Here is an 18,299-nt window from a genome sequence, read left to right on the forward strand (position 1 = left end):
TGAGAATAAAAAGCCAATTATCATAATAGGATATGGGACATAATGACAGAATTAAATGAGTGTGACAGACACACAATAGGCCTGCTCTGTCATCGCCTTAGCCCAGCACGCTTATTAGAATTAATCTGGCCTGATTAAAAATGCAAATGGCTCAAAGTCATTGATGGAGTTTACATGTTGTTTATAACATTTAAATGATTTAATTACATGGAAAATGAAATGGTGGGATGTGCGATTGATTTTCGTTCTTTCCTTCTTTTTTTTCTTTTTTTTTTTTGGTTGAATATTCTCTCATGCCAGGAAGAGAAGGTAATGAGATTAGTGCTCTCTGTTTCTCTGTTTCTGTCTCCATCTCTGCCTTTCAGAAACTGCTGGTTTGGTTCATCGAACCAAGAAAAGCTGCTTTATTGTTATCACCGAAAACATTTTATCTTTGTCTTAGAAGCACCTACTGTGTTGTGTGGGCAGAGACCTTCAAAAATTTAAAGTGTTTCCTCCTACAATGCATCATTTTAAAAGACCACTATATGATTTATAGCCAAGAAGTGACATGCATTCTTTTGTTTCCTGATGCTATTTTTTTAATAAACAGCAGTGTAGATTAGCCACCTGAGATCTTCAAAGACAGATTTTAATAGTCTAAAGGTGTAATGACATGCTGTACAGCCTGTGGCGACTTGTTAATGTACGTGGCATGCTTTGACATTTAAGTTTTGATTCCAGGAACGTGTTTCCCCCAAATAATTATTTGTAACATAACATGTAAAGACAGGAAACATACTAATTTATCCCAAAATCTTAGGATAAACACCTCTGTTTCTGTACAGTAATATGGTATGTATTGATTGTGCAGTTATTCAAATTAATAGATTATTTATCTCATGAACAATTTTGAGTGTGATAGAAAATTAAATGAACATGATCGGGCAATATTGAAAATTTGACAATAAAACACAAAGAAAAGGCAAATCGATGCCTGAGCATCATAACCTTTCCCTGCAAGTTTTCTTGACTAGTCTGGATGAGTAACACAAAAAAAAAAAACAGATTTATACAGCAAAATCCAAACGTTAGGCACAGCAGAAGGTCAACAGCTTGTCCCTCGAAGTGGATCATCAGCTGCTGTTTGGAAATACTTTAGATTTGTTGCAAGTGATGTCAACCGAGAGCAAATGACATGCAGAGTCCATAGGTCTTTGTGTGAACTGCAAAGCAACACATCTAACTCATTCAACTACCTGAAGTTACACCACAAACTGTATAATGAATGCGTGCAAGGCCAAGAAAAACAATGCGGTGGTTGCTAAGGTGAATCATCAAACGTGAGCTGAGATGTTCATAAAAGCCTGTACAGCACGTCAGGGTATCGATCCATTTCAGAAATACCAAATGACCACTAACCAATCGCATGTGGCCAGAAATAAATTCTCAGAGAGCAGCAAAGGCTTTGAGAAAATGGTCAACTGAATGGATGAAAGATATGTTACCCACTCATGCAGTTATTTTCTTAAAGTGGCTTTAGAAGTTTTGCTCAGGTCCATCATGTAGGTACACATGAAGGTGAATAAACAGGTTCACTTAGGCCTGACAAACACCTTATTTGTCTTTAAAGATGTATTTCTTAATTTAGCACAAGTAAAGGTGAAGGCAGTTTCCTGTTGATTTCTTGTTACGTTTTGGTGCAATTTTTTTTTCTTCCAAGACGCATCGGATTTTGTTGCATAAGGATTTAAAAAGCAACGTGGCGTTTACATGACACAATAAAAACACTTTTGTCAGCAGAAATCAGTGAATAACAAATAATCGTGATCTCGATATTGATAATCTTGCAGTCCGGCTGTCTTTGTGTACATGTTGGAGTGTAAGCAGCAAGCCTGACATCTACTTGCCAGTAAAGGTTTCAGAAGACAGTATTTTCAGACTGTGTGCAGTTTGCACACTACCGGTACAGGTTAATAGTTTAGCTTACTTGAAATATGCTTGGTGTTTTTGCACCTTTCACTTGTGGTTTAAAAAAAAACAAAAAAAACCTGCTAGCATGGGTTGGACGTCTTGTAGGGGAAGGAAATTGACTTTTTCTTTGCTGGTTTGGTTTTTGTTTTCTTTTTCAGACAGGTTACCTGAAACCAGGGTTTTTGTTGTTAATGTTGCGTTTTTTGTGTGTTTTTAAAATATATATATATATATACACTTATCAGCCACAACATTAAAACCACCAACAGATGAAGTGAATAACTTTTTTGTTGTGAAACACTGCGCCCTGGTATTCATGTGGATACTACTTTTGATCCGTACCACCCACCTAAAGTCAGGTTTTAACAGCACTGTTTAATCCTGACTTTAGACTTGGTTTAATCCCAGCCAAGGTGTTGGCCCAGTATTCAGATCTCTCTTCCAATAGATCAAGCCTCCACAGAATGCACCAGAAAAAAGAGTTGCATCCAACCTCCAACCACCATGCCCATATGGGTTAGAGTTGCTCTGTGAGGTGGGATCCTCTGAAAGCAACTTTTTTTTTCTGTTTGGATGCAAATCACCTAAACCACTAAAAAGGCACATGGTTTTAACGTTGTGGCTGATTTGTGTACACGCCTTTACTGAGGGTTTTATTAGGGTATTTATAGTCATCAATTCACAGCTGTTATGGAAAAGTTTTATTTGATTCAGTGTGTTTTTCTTCCAATAATAAAATTTCTGAGTGGGAAAGAAGGTTTTTTTTTTAAAAATGTTATTCATATGAGGGGGCCACATGTTCAGTTTTGATGTTGATGGGTAGTGTTGTTTCCACAGCTCTGTTTCCCCACCGACCTTGCCAAATGTCATCAGCAATGCCGTTATTGAATGCCTAATGTAGATGTCAACATTAAGCTGCTAGCAGATGTGAAATTGTGAATTGTAGCTAATTTTTTTTTTTCGTTTAAAGACTTTCCATAAGAAGACATACAGACCTAAAACTTCGTGTTGACAGAACAGGATCAATTCCAACTGTGTGTCCGAACATCAGCTCAGCGTGTTGAAATGGAAAGTATGCTATCGATCTGTGTGCATTAGAGCTCTACTGTAACACGAGCAGTGAGTGGCAGAACAAAAGAGGCACTGTGTGTGTCACACAAGAGGAGACGTGAAGTACAAAGAAGGCCGCTAACTTCAGGCTGTCTGTTGGCATTTCATTGTTTACTATCTTGAGTCTGACCGGTATATAACGTATATTTGTATTTCGTGGAGGAAATTTAGTCGCTCACGTGCATCTGGATCTGATTTCGAATGGTTTGAAATTTAATTGCCTTGCGGAGAGAAAAGTTATTCAGGTGGGTGGTATCAAAATGCTTCCAAAAAATGACATGATATGGGCTGACTTAAAAAAAATACAGAAGAAAGCCAAAAAAAGACTGCTGCGATAAAGGTCAGGCAGCGCAGTTTACATCCTGAAAATCACATTGCTTAATAACAAACACCTCCTACACGTTCACAGTTCATAAAAGCTGCTCACCTAAATTCATTGCAACTTAAATGTTATTCACAGCATCAGTTATATTCTTTCAAAATGTTATCCCAAGGCACATTTGTTGTTGATGTCAAAGTCATCATTGCAGCCTGCTTGTCTAACAGCATACTGAAACCACGTGCTCATATGGATAAGATCTACAGAAAACACAGATAGCCTATATTAAATGAATGGGCCTTTCATTTCAGAATGCCCATCGTGATACACTGTAAATTTTCCAGCTTAGTCTCGCTGTAACTGATGCTCCTGTGATCTGAGCTGTCACAAAGTTTACGTTTGACTTTTTGGTGATCTCCTTTAACATAATGCAGACACAAAACAGCTTCATTGACCTGGTTTCAATTAGTTAAAAACCAATTTAAAAAACAAACACCCAGTTTCTCATAGTCAGTTGCTTCCAAAAACAATGGATCAACCCTGAAAGGCTGTTGATGTAGCACTTTTCTCCATGTGAGAGTAACACTGACCATTGACCAACCATTGCTTATTCGGATGAGAGCATATCAACCAAATAACTGACCGGTCGACTCTTGAGACTGCAATTTCCAGCAGTTTAGACACTTTGTACACTGTAAATGTCTACAAATCACTGGATATTGTGTATTTCGGGACATGGCTGTAATCTCCATGAGCTGGTCTCACTCATAACTGGATTGTCTTATAAGGCTGGGAGCCATACATCCTGTGTTGATATTTCTCCTCTTGCAACTCTCCTAGGACCAGAACACAATTATTCCTTTGTGCCACGCAGTACAGTATATCACATGCTGCACATTTCTGCTAGAGGAAGCACACAGTGTTGTGTTGTTGCATATGGCAATATGATAAATAGGCCCATGCACAAATGATTAGATTATATTGTAAACAAAGTGGGCTATACATTGTGTGGTATAAATATTTTAATCCTAATCCTATGACCGAAGGATTTAGGCTCTCTAGTACTTCCACGTCTGAGATCACGATCTTTAGCTGGAAAAGGGGAGTGCTCAATCCGGGTCAGGGAGGAAGGAGTTGCTTCTGCAAGTGGGGGAGTTTAAGTGTCTTGAGTGAGAGGAGTGGACAAATGGATTGGCGGTCTGTTGTGGTAAATAGAGAGCTGAGTGTGAAGGCAAAGTTATTGATTTACTAGTCAATCTACAGCCGTAAGATCGCCTATGTCCACGAGCTCTGGGTACAGACTAAAAAAATGATGATTTCGGATACAAGCGTTAAAAATGAGGTTCCTCAAAAGGATGGCTGGGCACTCCCTTAGAGACATTCGGGTGGGTCTCATAGCAGAAACACTACACCTTCACACTAAAAGTAGCCAGCTGAGGTAGTTCATTTTTCTGACTAGGGTGCCTGCTGGATGCCTCCTAGGTGAGGGGTTTTAAAGGATTTCCTACTGGGAGTAGGCCTAGGGCAAACCCAGGACACACTGGAGAGATTATATCTCTCGGCTGATTTGGCCTCGGTGTCCCCCCAGATGATGGAGGAGGGTGAGGTAGGTCTGAAGATCTTTGCCTAGACTGCTGCCCCCATGACCCAAACTCAGATAAATTATAGAAAAATGAATGTATGGCTAACAAATAGTGGATAAAGACCAATATTCCTGCTTTAACTGAACAGTCTAGCATAGCACAGAGACGATTTTTCAAAATGAATAAACTATAGGGTGTGAAAGACAAAAAAGGCAGCAGTGCATTGGATGTGAAGACAAAGATCTGTGACCACATCTGAGAAGACAGAGAAACAGTCAGTGTCAGGGCCTTTTCAGTAACTGCACTGTTCAACTGTACCTACACACGATGACAGGAAACGTGGCGGTGACAAGGAAAACCCTGAGATGCCACATGGAGGGGTAAAAATAGGCCACTTGGCACGAGAGACGGTAAAAGAGGGGGAGGAGAAGAATCAGAAAGAGAGGAAAATTGGTGCACATTCTTCTTGTAGGGACTTTCTTCTGCAAGCCCGAGATAAGAAACTTCACTGTTGGCAAGTTGTTAGATCAATCTCATTTTTCGCTTGTTCCTTTTCAGAGAGAGAGAGAGAGAGAGAGGCAGAATGAAAAAAAAAGATTTTGTTTCCTCTAGTTAAACAACAAAGGAACATTGAGCAGTGCTCTGTTCTGACTTTACAGTCTACACCTCCTACACCTTCACTGTTCGAAAAGCTGCCCACTTAAACACATTACAGCCTCAAATATGTCATACATCTCACTTCTTAACAGTGTCAGTAATAGTCCTGCTAAATATTGACACAGGGAAAACCCACATTTCATGTTGGGTTCAACACTGCTTTTCGCACTCAGGTTGATGACAGGGTTAGTCTGCAGTGATTCAATTGACACAAACATAGTTGCACACTGTTGTAGAGCTTGACACTGGAAGAAAATAGCATTGCTTCGTGAATTTAAAGATCCTTTAAGGGTAAAGTGACTATAAAGTGTACGATTTTACAAGAGTTTTTAATAAGGTCACCCAACAGCCACTTTTATTGTCTTGGATCGGCCCATTCAGAACTCTGCTCTATTATACGGTGCCGGCGACTTATACAGAACACACAAGGTTGTCCTTTGGCTTCGGAGCAACGAACCCCTCAGGTTATACTGGTACTGAGATCAGGCCACGCTTGTAAACGAGCCCTTGGCATAACATTTACATAGTCACTTTCAATGCAGAGGGTTGAAATTGCAAAAGTGGATAATTCAGCTAAAACCCTGTCCTCCTAAACCTAAACTGCCCAAACCTAGCTGAGTAGTTTTTAGTGTTTAGTTAGAAATAGATGCAAAGTGGGAAATAAAGCAAATCACTGGGTAAAAATAAAGTGAGCCTTTTGGGTGACTCTAACATCCTAGTGCAGATTTTATCACTCTTTAAAAGAGGACCCTTATCTCCCAGTGTCTAATATTTCCACTCCAAGGACACCTTGTGTTTATCTGTTCAGCATCTGACAGAGCAGCAGTATTTGACGCCATGGGATAAGAACCAATGATTTTATAAAATCAACTTAGCAAGAGCACAGCAGTCCTTTAAAATGTGTTACATTAAATAGTAGATTGGAGATGACATTTGCTTCAGATAAACAACAGCTAAACTACTCGTAGGGGTGAATTTCCATAGATATACGGGCAGACTGAGGGACAGACACGAAAACTGGAAAAAATGTATTCAAATTGAGTCATCTGCGCACAGTTCATCTGCAACCTTTGACCAGCAGACGTTGCCAAGTGCAGGTGTGTCTACATTTCTACGAGTGGTCGTAGTGTGTACATGTGTCAGCCGAGTCCGTTCTTACTAGGCCGCTGTCTCTGATCAAAGTCGTAGGACCCGGTCATTCAGAGTCCGCTCTTGGCCTAGAGGAATGAAAAAGGATATCTCCTCGTGGCTGCTCCTCCTCTGCATATCTGCTCATTCATCTGGACTGTTCATTAAAGGGTAATTACCTGTAATTAGTGAATTATGTCGCTTTAATGAAGATGTTGAAAGCTGCTGGAGCCAGAAGGTTTGGCCTTAATTCTGAGTGATGTTCAAGATTAGCAGCAGACAGGAATTCAATAGCGGCACGGAGATTAATGAAATGCTAGCATGTTCTTGCCTGTGCCATAGGTGGCTTGTATTATGTTTATATTTCACATTAATTTTCAATTCCAGTGGCATCCACACCTGGCTCTAGAGGGCAAGTACATGTTGCAGACTAATAGGAACAACGATGATGAAGCTGTGTATCTAAGTACGTCTGTGTGTGGTGTCTATGAGAGCAACTGTAATGCTTTGCTCTAATGTGTACTGTGCTGAGTGTATGTGTGTGTGTGTGTTTCTGTGTGTGTGTTCCCTGGCGGCGTGGTGAGTGTTTAATCTGGCCCGGTGGCGTGCCGTTGGCCCGGCTAATCACAGTGTGTCTGTAGGAGTGCGCTGAGCCAGGGGAGCACGCCGTCGCTAACAGCGCCTGACAGACTCATTAGAGAGACCTGGCACTGAGCTCGCAAGGCGCACGCACTCACACACACACACACACACACACACATTGAAACACTTTGAAACACACACAGTGGGAAAGGCACTCAGGCTCAACTGCACACACATCAGGCTAAATTCACACACTTACACACTTCTTTTTCTTTCTTTCTTTTTTTTGATGTTCTTACGCTCTCATTCATATAATTATCCATAGACAAGTGTGTGCTGTCTTTCTTTCACACACACACACGCACATTCTCAGTGCTCCACGTGTGAGACAAGGCAGGCAGTGACCCCTCGCAGTTGCAGCCCAAACACAAGCAAGAGCTGAGAGGGCATCTGGGAAAAGAGGAGGGAGGGGGAAATGGAGGGTGGGAAAAAAGCGAGAGGAGGCGGAGTAGCCGAGTGAAGAGCAGATAAGGGAAGGGTTGGATGCAGCAGCGTTTTCTGTCATTCATGAGGTTTAGAAAGGCAAGTAACATTTTCAGAGGCTAATTATCTGCAATCAGATTACGTGAATCAAGTGAAAAGAATTTAGCGCTGTGTGAATATAGGCCACATTTATAGCTACTGTAGATCTCAGAAGGGTTAGATGTCTCGCCTCTCTTCTCTTCGGAGTGGGAAAGTTAAAGTAAAAAACATTAATTTTAAGACAGTGGGCAGAATGACATTTGGGGAAGTTTGACAAACTGCTTTGAAAAAAAATTACTCAAGACTTCCTTCCCTTGCGCGCACAGCGAGCTTAATTGTAGCTCAGCTGCAGCAGAGCCAAGTGGAAACATTAGGTTGAATAACAGGTGAATGCAAAACAGGTCAATACGTGGTCGAGTGTGGGCCTGCCAGCTGTTCCCTCCCTCCGCTCTGCCACCGCACATAGCGACACACATGCATTAACATGTTCATGGTTTGCGCATAAGAAACGATAGGGAGAAAAGATACAAATGTAAACAAGCAAAAAAAAAAGTAATTGATGTTTCTGTATTTATCTTTCAAATGAAATCAAGTGAAGCAATTAGAGTAAAGTAAATAATACAAATGCAGAGTCGCTGCATTAAAAAGTCATAAAACTGGGATTTTTCGTATTAACAAATAACAAAAACAGACTAAACCCAACATGAATTCATTCTTCCAGGTCTTTGCTCAAAGTCAAATACAACTACGTCATCTCTGAGACTTGAAGTCCAAGCTACTGTGCGTGTGTGTGTGTGCCGTAATTTTCCACTGGTGGACCATTAGATAAATGCCGCTTTATTCCAGTGTTCTCTTCCTCTCCACTAAGTTCAGAAACCAAAAGTTGCTCCACATCGAATAAAACCGTGCAGTACGACCCCGACTTCCCCTTCAGTAAAAACAGGGATATAAAGCATAATGTCAACACGTTAATGAACTGTGAAAAATGTGCTTACATTTGGAGAAATGCTAAATCATACTTTTGACACCTGATAACTCTCTGAGAGGAATGTCCTTCACGAAAGCAGACCCTAGTGTGTAACAAAAAGCAAAACTCCTGCCTTCTGTCTCTCTCTCTCCTGCTTGTATGTGTCAGTTCCTCTCACTTTCTCAGTAGCTGTTATCCTTCACTTTCATGCACTGACATCCTTGTCTGGATTTTTAATCTGGCCTAGTAACAGACACGAGTTTTGCTGACAGTCTTGTTTCACCTAAAAGCCAAATAAAACTGTCTTTAATTTTCTCTACCACTCTACCGTATAACAGAGCAAATCTTCTCTCTCTCTCTTTCACACGCGCATGCACACACACACACACACACACTCGCAACACACATACACACACAGAGTCTTCCTCAAGCACAAGGCTATGACATTGAGGGAATGTGATGTGATGTATTGTAGTGAATAATGTATTCTGCAAGGATTGTACAGAGCGCGTGGAGCAGATGGCAGCAGGTTGATCTCGATGTGTGTGTGTGTGTGCGAGTGTGTTTAATGATGGCAGCGTGTACATGTGTGATGTGTGTGTGTGTGTGTGCGCGCACGTGTGTGTGTGCTCAAACAGAATGGGGGAGGAGGAAAAGGGAGGTAGGGAGGGAGAGTGGGGGTTGTTGCATATGTGTGTCTATGTGAGCCTCCTTTGTGAGATAAAACATGCAAATGGTGGATTATTTTAATGCAGTTTTTTTTCTAGAGCCCTGAGCCTTAATCCCTAAAGCAGTTGAAATGAAAATTGTATATGTTTTCTTTCAAACTCTCTCGCACCCTCCTTTTTATTTGGTGTTTTCTTTTTGTTTTTATACATTTCTTTAATTCCCTGATAGGAATTTACAACTACCAGCTGTCTAGGAACGGGATCCTTTGCGCATTAATTTCTCTGGTGTAGTTACAGCCAGAGACTTACAGCTGGAGAGCATGGAATTGACTAAAGCTAGTCAGGCCTGACCTGATCTGTTACATAGTGGAAATAACATGGGTGTGATTTTTCTCCGATCGTGCGGTGATAAAAATGTTGAATGCAATAATAGAGCATAACACGGTTTGTCACTCCACGTGAACAGATATAAAGCATGTGCTTTTATAAACACTTGCTAACACTCACATATACGTACGCCATTGCAACTGGTGTTTTAGATGGTGTCTGCTAGCCTGCGTTTCTGATATGTCGCTGCTAACAGCTAACATGCTTTTTTTAGCATCACCCACACCACAGATGCAAAAACAGAGAAAAAGCCACGAATCTGGTTGTTGCAATTTCTGTGAAAATGTTTTTATCAATTAATCATTGCTATCCGGGGGAAGAGTTTTGCTGAAATATCAAGGCTGAATCAGAGCATACGAGACAGCAAGCAGAAAACAGCTTGACATTCTTGGCTCTTTAATTGCGGGGACAGTGAGCATAATTGAGTAAATGTATTTAAGTATTTGAGTGAGCTGATTCAGGCTCTCTGGGATGGTTGATATTGTACTTAGGAAGAATGTTGCCCAAGGCAATTCATTAGTGGTAAATAATTGAGAGGCTCGGATAGTGCTAAGGTGAAATGCCTGTTATTATTTCATGGAGTTTGTGTTCTTAGGGCTCTTCAGTTTAAGACTATTAAAAATGCACAAGCCTTCCCACAAATTACTCACTTGAAAGATTCACAATGGGTGCTAATGACTAACCATCCATCTTCCATTGTTTTCAAGCTCTGCGGAGCTGTGTCGCTGCATCATTATCAATTCTATTTCTGCTTTTGCTAAAGTTCTTTCATTTCTTAGACGCTGTTTTGTTACTCTTGTGCTTTTCACTCATTTAGTTTCAGGTAATTAAGGCACATCAACTGCAGCAGGATGCATGCAGAGACATTTTGTCTCTATCCCTAAATGGTAGCATCCTATAACCAATCAATAGATGGATGAAATTGAGCCATATGAACAGGCTATACACAGTTTAGGCAACTGCAGATTTGGAAAATAAACAAAATTGTCACAATTTCAGTGTTTTAGTGCACCTGCACCTATCTTTAGATGTGGTCGTGTGAATTTCACCGGTGCTCGTAGGAACTTGGTGTTCAGCTAAGTTTTTCTTTGCTGAAAGTTTTTCTGAAACGTTCCTTTGAAGCCGGCTGTTTTTTGGGTTTTATTTTTTTACCCCTCTGTGTTATTTGTGTCTGTGCATACTTGAGCACCCATGGACTCTTATCTGGTAAAAATTGTCACCTTTGCGTGTTGGTTTTCTGGTGATGCAACTTAAAGGCCACTGAGGTTTTATTTAACATATTATACACCCACACATCACCACGTGACAACCAAGAAATGGTTGAGAATCTGAAGGCCTAATCAGTTATTCACAGAAGTCTATGCTCTTTGCAGTAAGAGAATGATATGTATAGCCTTTGGTTTGTGGTCTGGACACGAAATACAATTGTCCCTTAATAAATCGGCTGTTTTATCTATTTGTATTTTATAGTGTTTAGCAAGTTGGTAAAACTTGTGGTTGAATGTTTCTTTTAGCTATATGAGCAGCGTAACTTTTTATGGGTTATGAATGAAGAAATAAATGCTCTTGACACGCTGGTAGATACTTTCACAGCCAGGAGAGGATGAATCCTCATAATACCAGATATATGTGAGTCCCAGCGCGGCTAAATTTCTCCACTTCTTTTTTTTTTTTTTAAATTTCACATTATTTTGCAAGTCAGAGTGGACCTGTTGCTTCACTTGCTGCCTCCATTCTGCTGTTGGCGTCCCTTCACCTATAGTATAGTACAGTACAAGTATGATCAAATGTAGGAATTTTAACAGCGACTTTTTGCCAGATATTTTTATGCCTCTGATTTCTGATGCATAACGAGTCTTGCATCTTCCCAGTTCTTGATTGCATTAGCTGAGGCCATATTTCTAATGTAAATTACATTAGCTCACGTTCACAGTTGTTCATAACCCAGCTACAGCTGTGAGCTGTGTGCACTGTATGTGAAGAGAGTGTAAACTGCGCTCTTGCCACATTCCTTTGGTGCACCAAAACTTGTCTCGCTGCCAGCTTTCACTCCTCACTGTCTTGCCGGGGTTTTTGTGTACATGCTTGTCAGCGTGTGAAAGAGAGCAGGGAGGTTGGCATGGGGAGGAGGCGTGTTCGAGGTGGAGGGTATGTCAGCTCATTAACCTCCATTCTTCCCGTAGCACAGCGCTGCATGTCACTGTGTAATTCTCATGTCGTTACTCCTCCCCCTCCACGCGTGCGCGGCGTACTAGAGGAAGAGCAGGGCAACCGGAGAAAGGGAGAAGGAGAGAAAGGTTCACGACAGAGGGCGGGAGGGCTTGACATGTTCCCTTTACAAATGCCCTGCTTGTACCTTGCAATCTAAAGCCCTGCCGTCTCCTTTCCTTCTCTGCTTTTGTCTTCTCTTTCTCTTCTTTTTTTCCTGTTCGCTGTCTCTCTCTTTCTCTCGCTCTCTCTAACCACAGGCCCGGTACAGTGTGGGTGAGCGAGGGGTTAGGCTCCACACTGCCCCCTCTCCGGCCATCAATCCATCTAGGAAAAGACTACCCACTGCTGTGGTGAGATAGCCAAGCCCCCTTATTTTTTCCCTAGCCGGTTGATTTAGAAAAGTGTACCTCAAGGTTCTATCCTGGGCCCTGGTCAGTTCTGGAGGCTTTATGCTGAGATGAAATTGCTCTCCGTATTTATGTCGAGCTCCCTATAAGAACCTTCACATATATGTTTTATACACAAATGTGTGAACACATATGTATCATTTATAGTGTCTCTATTCAAAGGCAACCGTTTTACTGGAATTTACAAATCATGTCAGGAGTTTCTTAATTACGGTATGTGTGAAAACATGAAGAAGGTGCGAAATACGCCTCTGTAGTTGTTATGATCAGGTCACATGGTGATGTGTTATGCTATGATCAGGTCGCATCCAAAGAGACACATTAACTCTGAATAAAGTACGTTTAACATGTTTAGAGTTTAACTTTACTTTTTATTTAAAGATCTCATGAGGCTCTTTATAACAAAAACTGTCTTTTAGACAGAATATACCAAAGTTCTTTCTAACAGACCTTGTTTTTTTAATGCATAGCTTCATTTCATATGAAATGTTATCTGTTTACTTAACTCTGAGCTAATAAGCTGTTAGATATTGTTGCTGATAATCAATATTACTTCCCTATCTAGTCAAGTCAACGTGTTGTGTGTTAACCTATCTATGTTGCGTTGCTTGTGCTATTCTAATAGGTTGTTTGAAAGCGAAAACAACACCACCTTGTTGTCAGGTGTTCTCTTTGTTTATTTGTTTTTTGTGCTAAATGTTTAAATCTGTGGCAACCACCATGAAAATAGATTGGTGCCTTTCCTACGCTCGTAATGATTTATTTTAGTCACTGACTGAACAGTCAAACTTTAGACTTTTTTTTTCTCCCTTTGCTCTTTATACTTCATTCTGTGCAGAGGCAAGAGAACAGTAGATCGCAATGAGATAACCAATTATATGCTAGAGGAAACCAGACTTTTTTTTTCCTGCAGCAGTTATCTGATGTTGTGGTGAGCAGAAGCAAAGGGCTGGGGTAATGTGACATTCACTCTGCCCTTTATCTTCTCTCATCACTGTTTACCCCAGTCAGTTAAAAGTGGCTTGTGCTCTGCATCCTCTCCTGCTGCCAGAGAAACCTCACTGACAAAGACTCACCTAGTGACATGCACATACTGTACGGACACGCATACTGTGCACACACATGCACAAACGTGCAAATACACATTCACACCACCACAGACAGCGAATGTCAGGTAGTCTGGTGGGATAACTACTTTCCTCTCGTTGTTAAGTATAGCAGTACAGTACTACAGCACCTGCTAGCTGCTAGTTGCATGTGATGCTGTTGTGCTTGATGCTAGGAAGGTGTTTCCCAGGACTGGTTAGCCGACAGGCCGTTGAAGGCTACCACAGTAAGCTGAGGGAGGCCGTGTGGGTGGCACCTTGGTCTGACATTTGAATTCTTCTGTTATACCTCTGCACATGCGCTTGCACGTGGCTCGTTTCATGGCTGTGACCTCTTTTGCACTCTGATACATATACTGAACAGACAGACAGATACTAATCAAGGTTCATACAAGGGGTGGAAATCCTTGAAAAGGATAAATGTTTAACGTATTGTTTTAAGGTTATTTTTCTCAAAACTGGTTGGAACTGCAGTTGAACTGCTTGCATAAGAAATCTATGAATACTGACCGCGTACTTTTCTAGATAGACAAATCATATAAATAACTTGTGAGAGCCTAAATAATTTTGTCTTTCAGCTAAAATAAAGTCTGCTGGAGTTGGAACTGCCACTTCGAGTCTGAGCATGTTGTTACAGTTTGATCTGCCAGTCTTTTTCATGTTTACCCTCTGATGGAGCATTTAGTGGGACATGACAACGTGCTGGAAGTCTTCTGTTTTAATGAGCCTTAGGTCGAAAAACAGCTACTACATATCATGGTTGAAATAAGGACCATATTTTTGAGTAGCTCCTATAAAGTCTGCTAAAAAAAATGTTTCTTTTGTTTGTTTGTTTTTTTACAGGAGAGACCGCTAGCTTCTTCAGCAACTGAAAAGGATAGCAAGCATTAGTTAGCCAGGTAGTTGACTTGCTAACTGCTTGACTTGTTGTACACTCGTCATCCCCCGACTGATAATACAGTTGTGGTTTACATACACTCATCATCAGGATGAACGTCCTGGTAATTTTTGGCTTTTAATGAGTTCTTGATTATTTCTAACTGTTCCTTTGATTGTACAGTACAGAATAATTGTGGACAGCATACATCTTTATTGACTATAAATTAGATTTTTTTTCTCAACCACAGAGGGTTAATGTATACATATAGCCCCCATACTATATGGCTAATTTTCCCAAGGCCCCAACCTCAACCCTGTTGAAGATTTGTAGACTGGGTCTGTGACAGGAAACCAACTAATTTAAATGAACTCTGCCAAGAAGAGCTCCAGTCAGAATTATGACAGAAGCTTGTTGATGTATACCAAAAGCATACGGTCGAGGTACAACTTGCTAAGGGACATTTGACCAAATATTAGTAGGGGTGTATATATGTATGTGAGCCTGCATGTATACTTTTGATCTTGTAGAATTAAGAGAAAATCTAAAATGAGTTTGAACTTGTGCATGTCATTAAAGATGTGTACTGTACAATCATACCATTCTAGAAAAAGAAAAGTTCAAAGACATCATTCAAAACCCAAAATTGCCATGACACTCATGCTCACAATGAGTGTATGCAAACCACAACTGTGCACAAACAAACCATACGTTGACATATCTTTGACACAGTACAAACATGCTTCCTCGAACAAGGTGGTCCTTTGACCTAATGCTTGTGGGTTTGTTTATATAGAAAATCAGTTGGCTTTTGAGCTACAAACTTGCACCAAAGGACATAGTAAACAATAATACTCACGTAGACTGGGAAGTTAAATGATGCTGAGTAGGTACTAAGACTCAGAAAGTGCCTGGACAGTTGATTAAAAGAAGGATGGATCCATGCTTTCATGATCACACCAAATTCTGTGCGAACCATCGCTGGAGGCAACAAACCAGGCAATATTTGTCTACTCTTCTATTGTCAAATGGTCCGTGCAAATTGTAGCCACAGTTTCCCTTTCTTAGGTGACCGTGTGGTCTTCTGCTGCTGTAGGCCATCTGCTTCAAAGTTGAGTAGGTTTCTGAAATAATCAGACCATGCCATGTTCAAAGTCACTTAAATCACCTTTCATCCCAATTCTGATGCTCAGTTTGAACTTCAGCTGGTCATTTTGACCACATCTACATGTCTAAATGCTTTGAGTTGCTGCCGTGTGATCGGCTGATAGGATATTTGTGTTAATGAGCAGTTGAACAGGTGTAGTAGGTGAGTGTATGTAGCAACATTATCTCTATTTTGTTCTTCCTTGACTCCTGGAGGAATGATTTTCTCTGAAAGAAAACACCACAGATGAGAGGCGTGAGAGAGAATGAGCAGAAAACCAAAATAATAAGTTGAAAGAAAAAAAAAACGTTTTTCTGAGAACTGACGCGTTCTCAGATAAGCGTGAACTAAATAGAAATTTTCCACTTAAAAGCAGTGACACACTCATGATGGATACCTTTTGACCAGGACGGATCAGCTGCATAGGTGTAGATCTCGCTAATTCTGTGACACAGAAACTCTGCGGCTGGTGCACAGAAAGAGAGAGACGCAGAGGCTGGGGTGTTAGCACGAACGTATGGTAACGTAGGATATACCGAAGAGAACGCTGAATCATGGTTAACCTCATTTCCCATACAGTAAGAATGAGTTAGCCTTCTCTAACAGTGAGCATAAGCTGAATAGCTGAATGCACAATGGTAATTACACGTAACATTTACCTATTTCTTTTTCTAACCTTAAAAAAAACTACTTTATAGTTTTGCTAACCCTGTGAAACATTAAAAAAAGCATTCGCAATGACCCTAATGAGATAACCAGATAAATTAAGCTTCTTGTATGTATAAAATGAGCAAAACATCTTTAAAATAGGAAATTCCCCAGTGCTTATGCTTAGCTCATTATAGGCTTTTTTAAGATACAACAGTGGAAATGCAAGCACGAAGTACTGTAAGCTTCTATTTGACACAGCACAGTTATCTTATGTTTGGTTTTGCCTTGTGTACCTGCATTTGGAACAAAAAAAAAGATCTTATCTGACTTTTGAAAACAGAAAACAGGAAAAAAAAGAAGCAAAACATAAAATTTCATTACATTCTCGAAATCTGTCAACCTGATATTTCCATTAAAAGGTGTGAACTACATTATCATCGCCGTTGAGATTTTTATCGTGCCGTAAACTCACCAAGTCACAGCGAACCCAAGTTCAGGGTGGAAACAAAACCTTATTTAGCATCAACCGACCTGTCTCCCCGCCCGCCCCCACCCCCACCCTACCCCACCCTCCCCACTCCCCCCACACCCCTTCCTCCCCGCGCAGTCTCAATCTCCCTTCCCACCTCTCACCACCTTTGCTGCTAACTGTTATTTCTGTTTTGTGGTTGCTCCAGTACAACTGCAGAGTAGATGAATGGGAGCTTTGTGTGTGTCTGTGTGTGCGTGTGTGTGTGTGTTTGTACGTGTGTGAGTGTTTAAGTTGCTTCTGGTGGGAAGGGTTCATTGTGTTTCACTAGCACATGTTGTTTGACTAGTTATGAGTTGATGGATTGCTTAATCAGTAAAAATAAAGCCAAATATTTCTTAAACGGCAGCCGTGGAAGAGGTAAGCAAACATGTCTTGTGATGCTTCTGAAACTCTCCTTTGAGGAATGTAACACTAGAACAATTTGTACTCTCCAGTCCTATAAACAAATACTATGTAAGATGGCACCAAGCCAGATATAACTCCAACAAAAATTCCATCAAAATCAGCTGAGATATACAAGAAGCTGCTCCGTGTGTTGTGTCAATATCTGACCATGCTCTGTGTGGTCCACTGACCAGAGCACAGTGTGTTCAGATAAACATAGCCTGAGCTTTGCATATGAAAATGAACCATGCAGGTGATAAAGGTGAGGGTACATAAGATGCGCGGCGTTGTGGATGTGACCCTAGTGGTGCTGCAGCTCACTCTGCACATGCACGTGTGGGTGTAGTGTGTTTAGTGTGTGTGTCTGTGTGCGCAGGATCAAACTCTCACACCCAGGAAGAGGCCCTGTTTCCCTTATCTAACGACAACAGAGCATGTGTCGCCATGGCCACAGGCTGTGCTTTTTATGGGCTTTGTGTGTGTCTTTGTGTGTATGTGTGTGTGTGTGTGTGTGCCATGTTCATTGTTTGCCTATGTTCATTGTTTGCTTGGGGCGTGGCGCAACACCAGAATTGTTACTATAGTGTCTTTTCTCTTTGCTGTTTCTCTCTCCTCCTCCTATGTAACTCTGAAAATCTACAGCACTACAGCACTTTCTTTCTTTCTGTCTTTCTTTCCTCTGCATCTGTTTCCCTCTACTTTTTTAGTCTTTCTGTCTGTCATCCTTTGTGGCTTTGAACCAGCACTGACAAGTCGGGCAACATCAAATCCAGAGCCACATTGTCTCAGGTTCAGGTTCCTACGGCTTAATTGAACAGAGGACTGGTGAGAGAGAGGGAGAGAGAGAGAGAGAGAGAGGAAGAGAGAGAGGGGGAGAGGGATGTAAAAAAGAAATAAAGAGAAGAGGGGGAAGATGAGGAAGAAGGGTGCTCAAACAGGCATACATATTGCATGAGCCCTCACCACCACCACCACCACCACACCCCTTTCTTCACAGAATAGCTGTGTACTGTTCTGGGCTTATTAATTCCGCTCGGTGAGAGAATTATTTTTAGAGACTTGGTGTACTGGCAAAGGCTTTTAAAGTCACAAATATTACATATTCTGC

At 41.0% G+C, this 18,299-nt stretch overlaps 1 protein-coding gene across 7 annotated transcripts in view; it reads left to right on the top strand.

Moving 5' to 3' along the window:
* Positions 1 to 18,299, top strand: part of LOC134619074 (TOX high mobility group box family member 2-like) — an 84,343-nt gene that overhangs the window by 20,022 nt on the left and 46,022 nt on the right. For 3 of the 7 annotated variants that reach the window (XM_063464799.1, XM_063464800.1, XM_063464804.1), the window contains exon 2: positions 12,345 to 12,437. The exons of the other annotated variants lie outside the window; for them this stretch is intronic. In XM_063464799.1, the coding sequence (XP_063320869.1) occupies positions 12,345 to 12,437 (93 nt within the window). The remainder of the gene's footprint in view (positions 1 to 12,344; positions 12,438 to 18,299) is intronic. 7 annotated transcript variants of the gene reach the window in all.

Source organism: Pelmatolapia mariae, linkage group LG20 (assembly GCF_036321145.2).
Source record: "Pelmatolapia mariae isolate MD_Pm_ZW linkage group LG20, Pm_UMD_F_2, whole genome shotgun sequence".
NCBI lineage: Eukaryota > Metazoa > Chordata > Actinopteri > Cichliformes > Cichlidae > Pelmatolapia > Pelmatolapia mariae.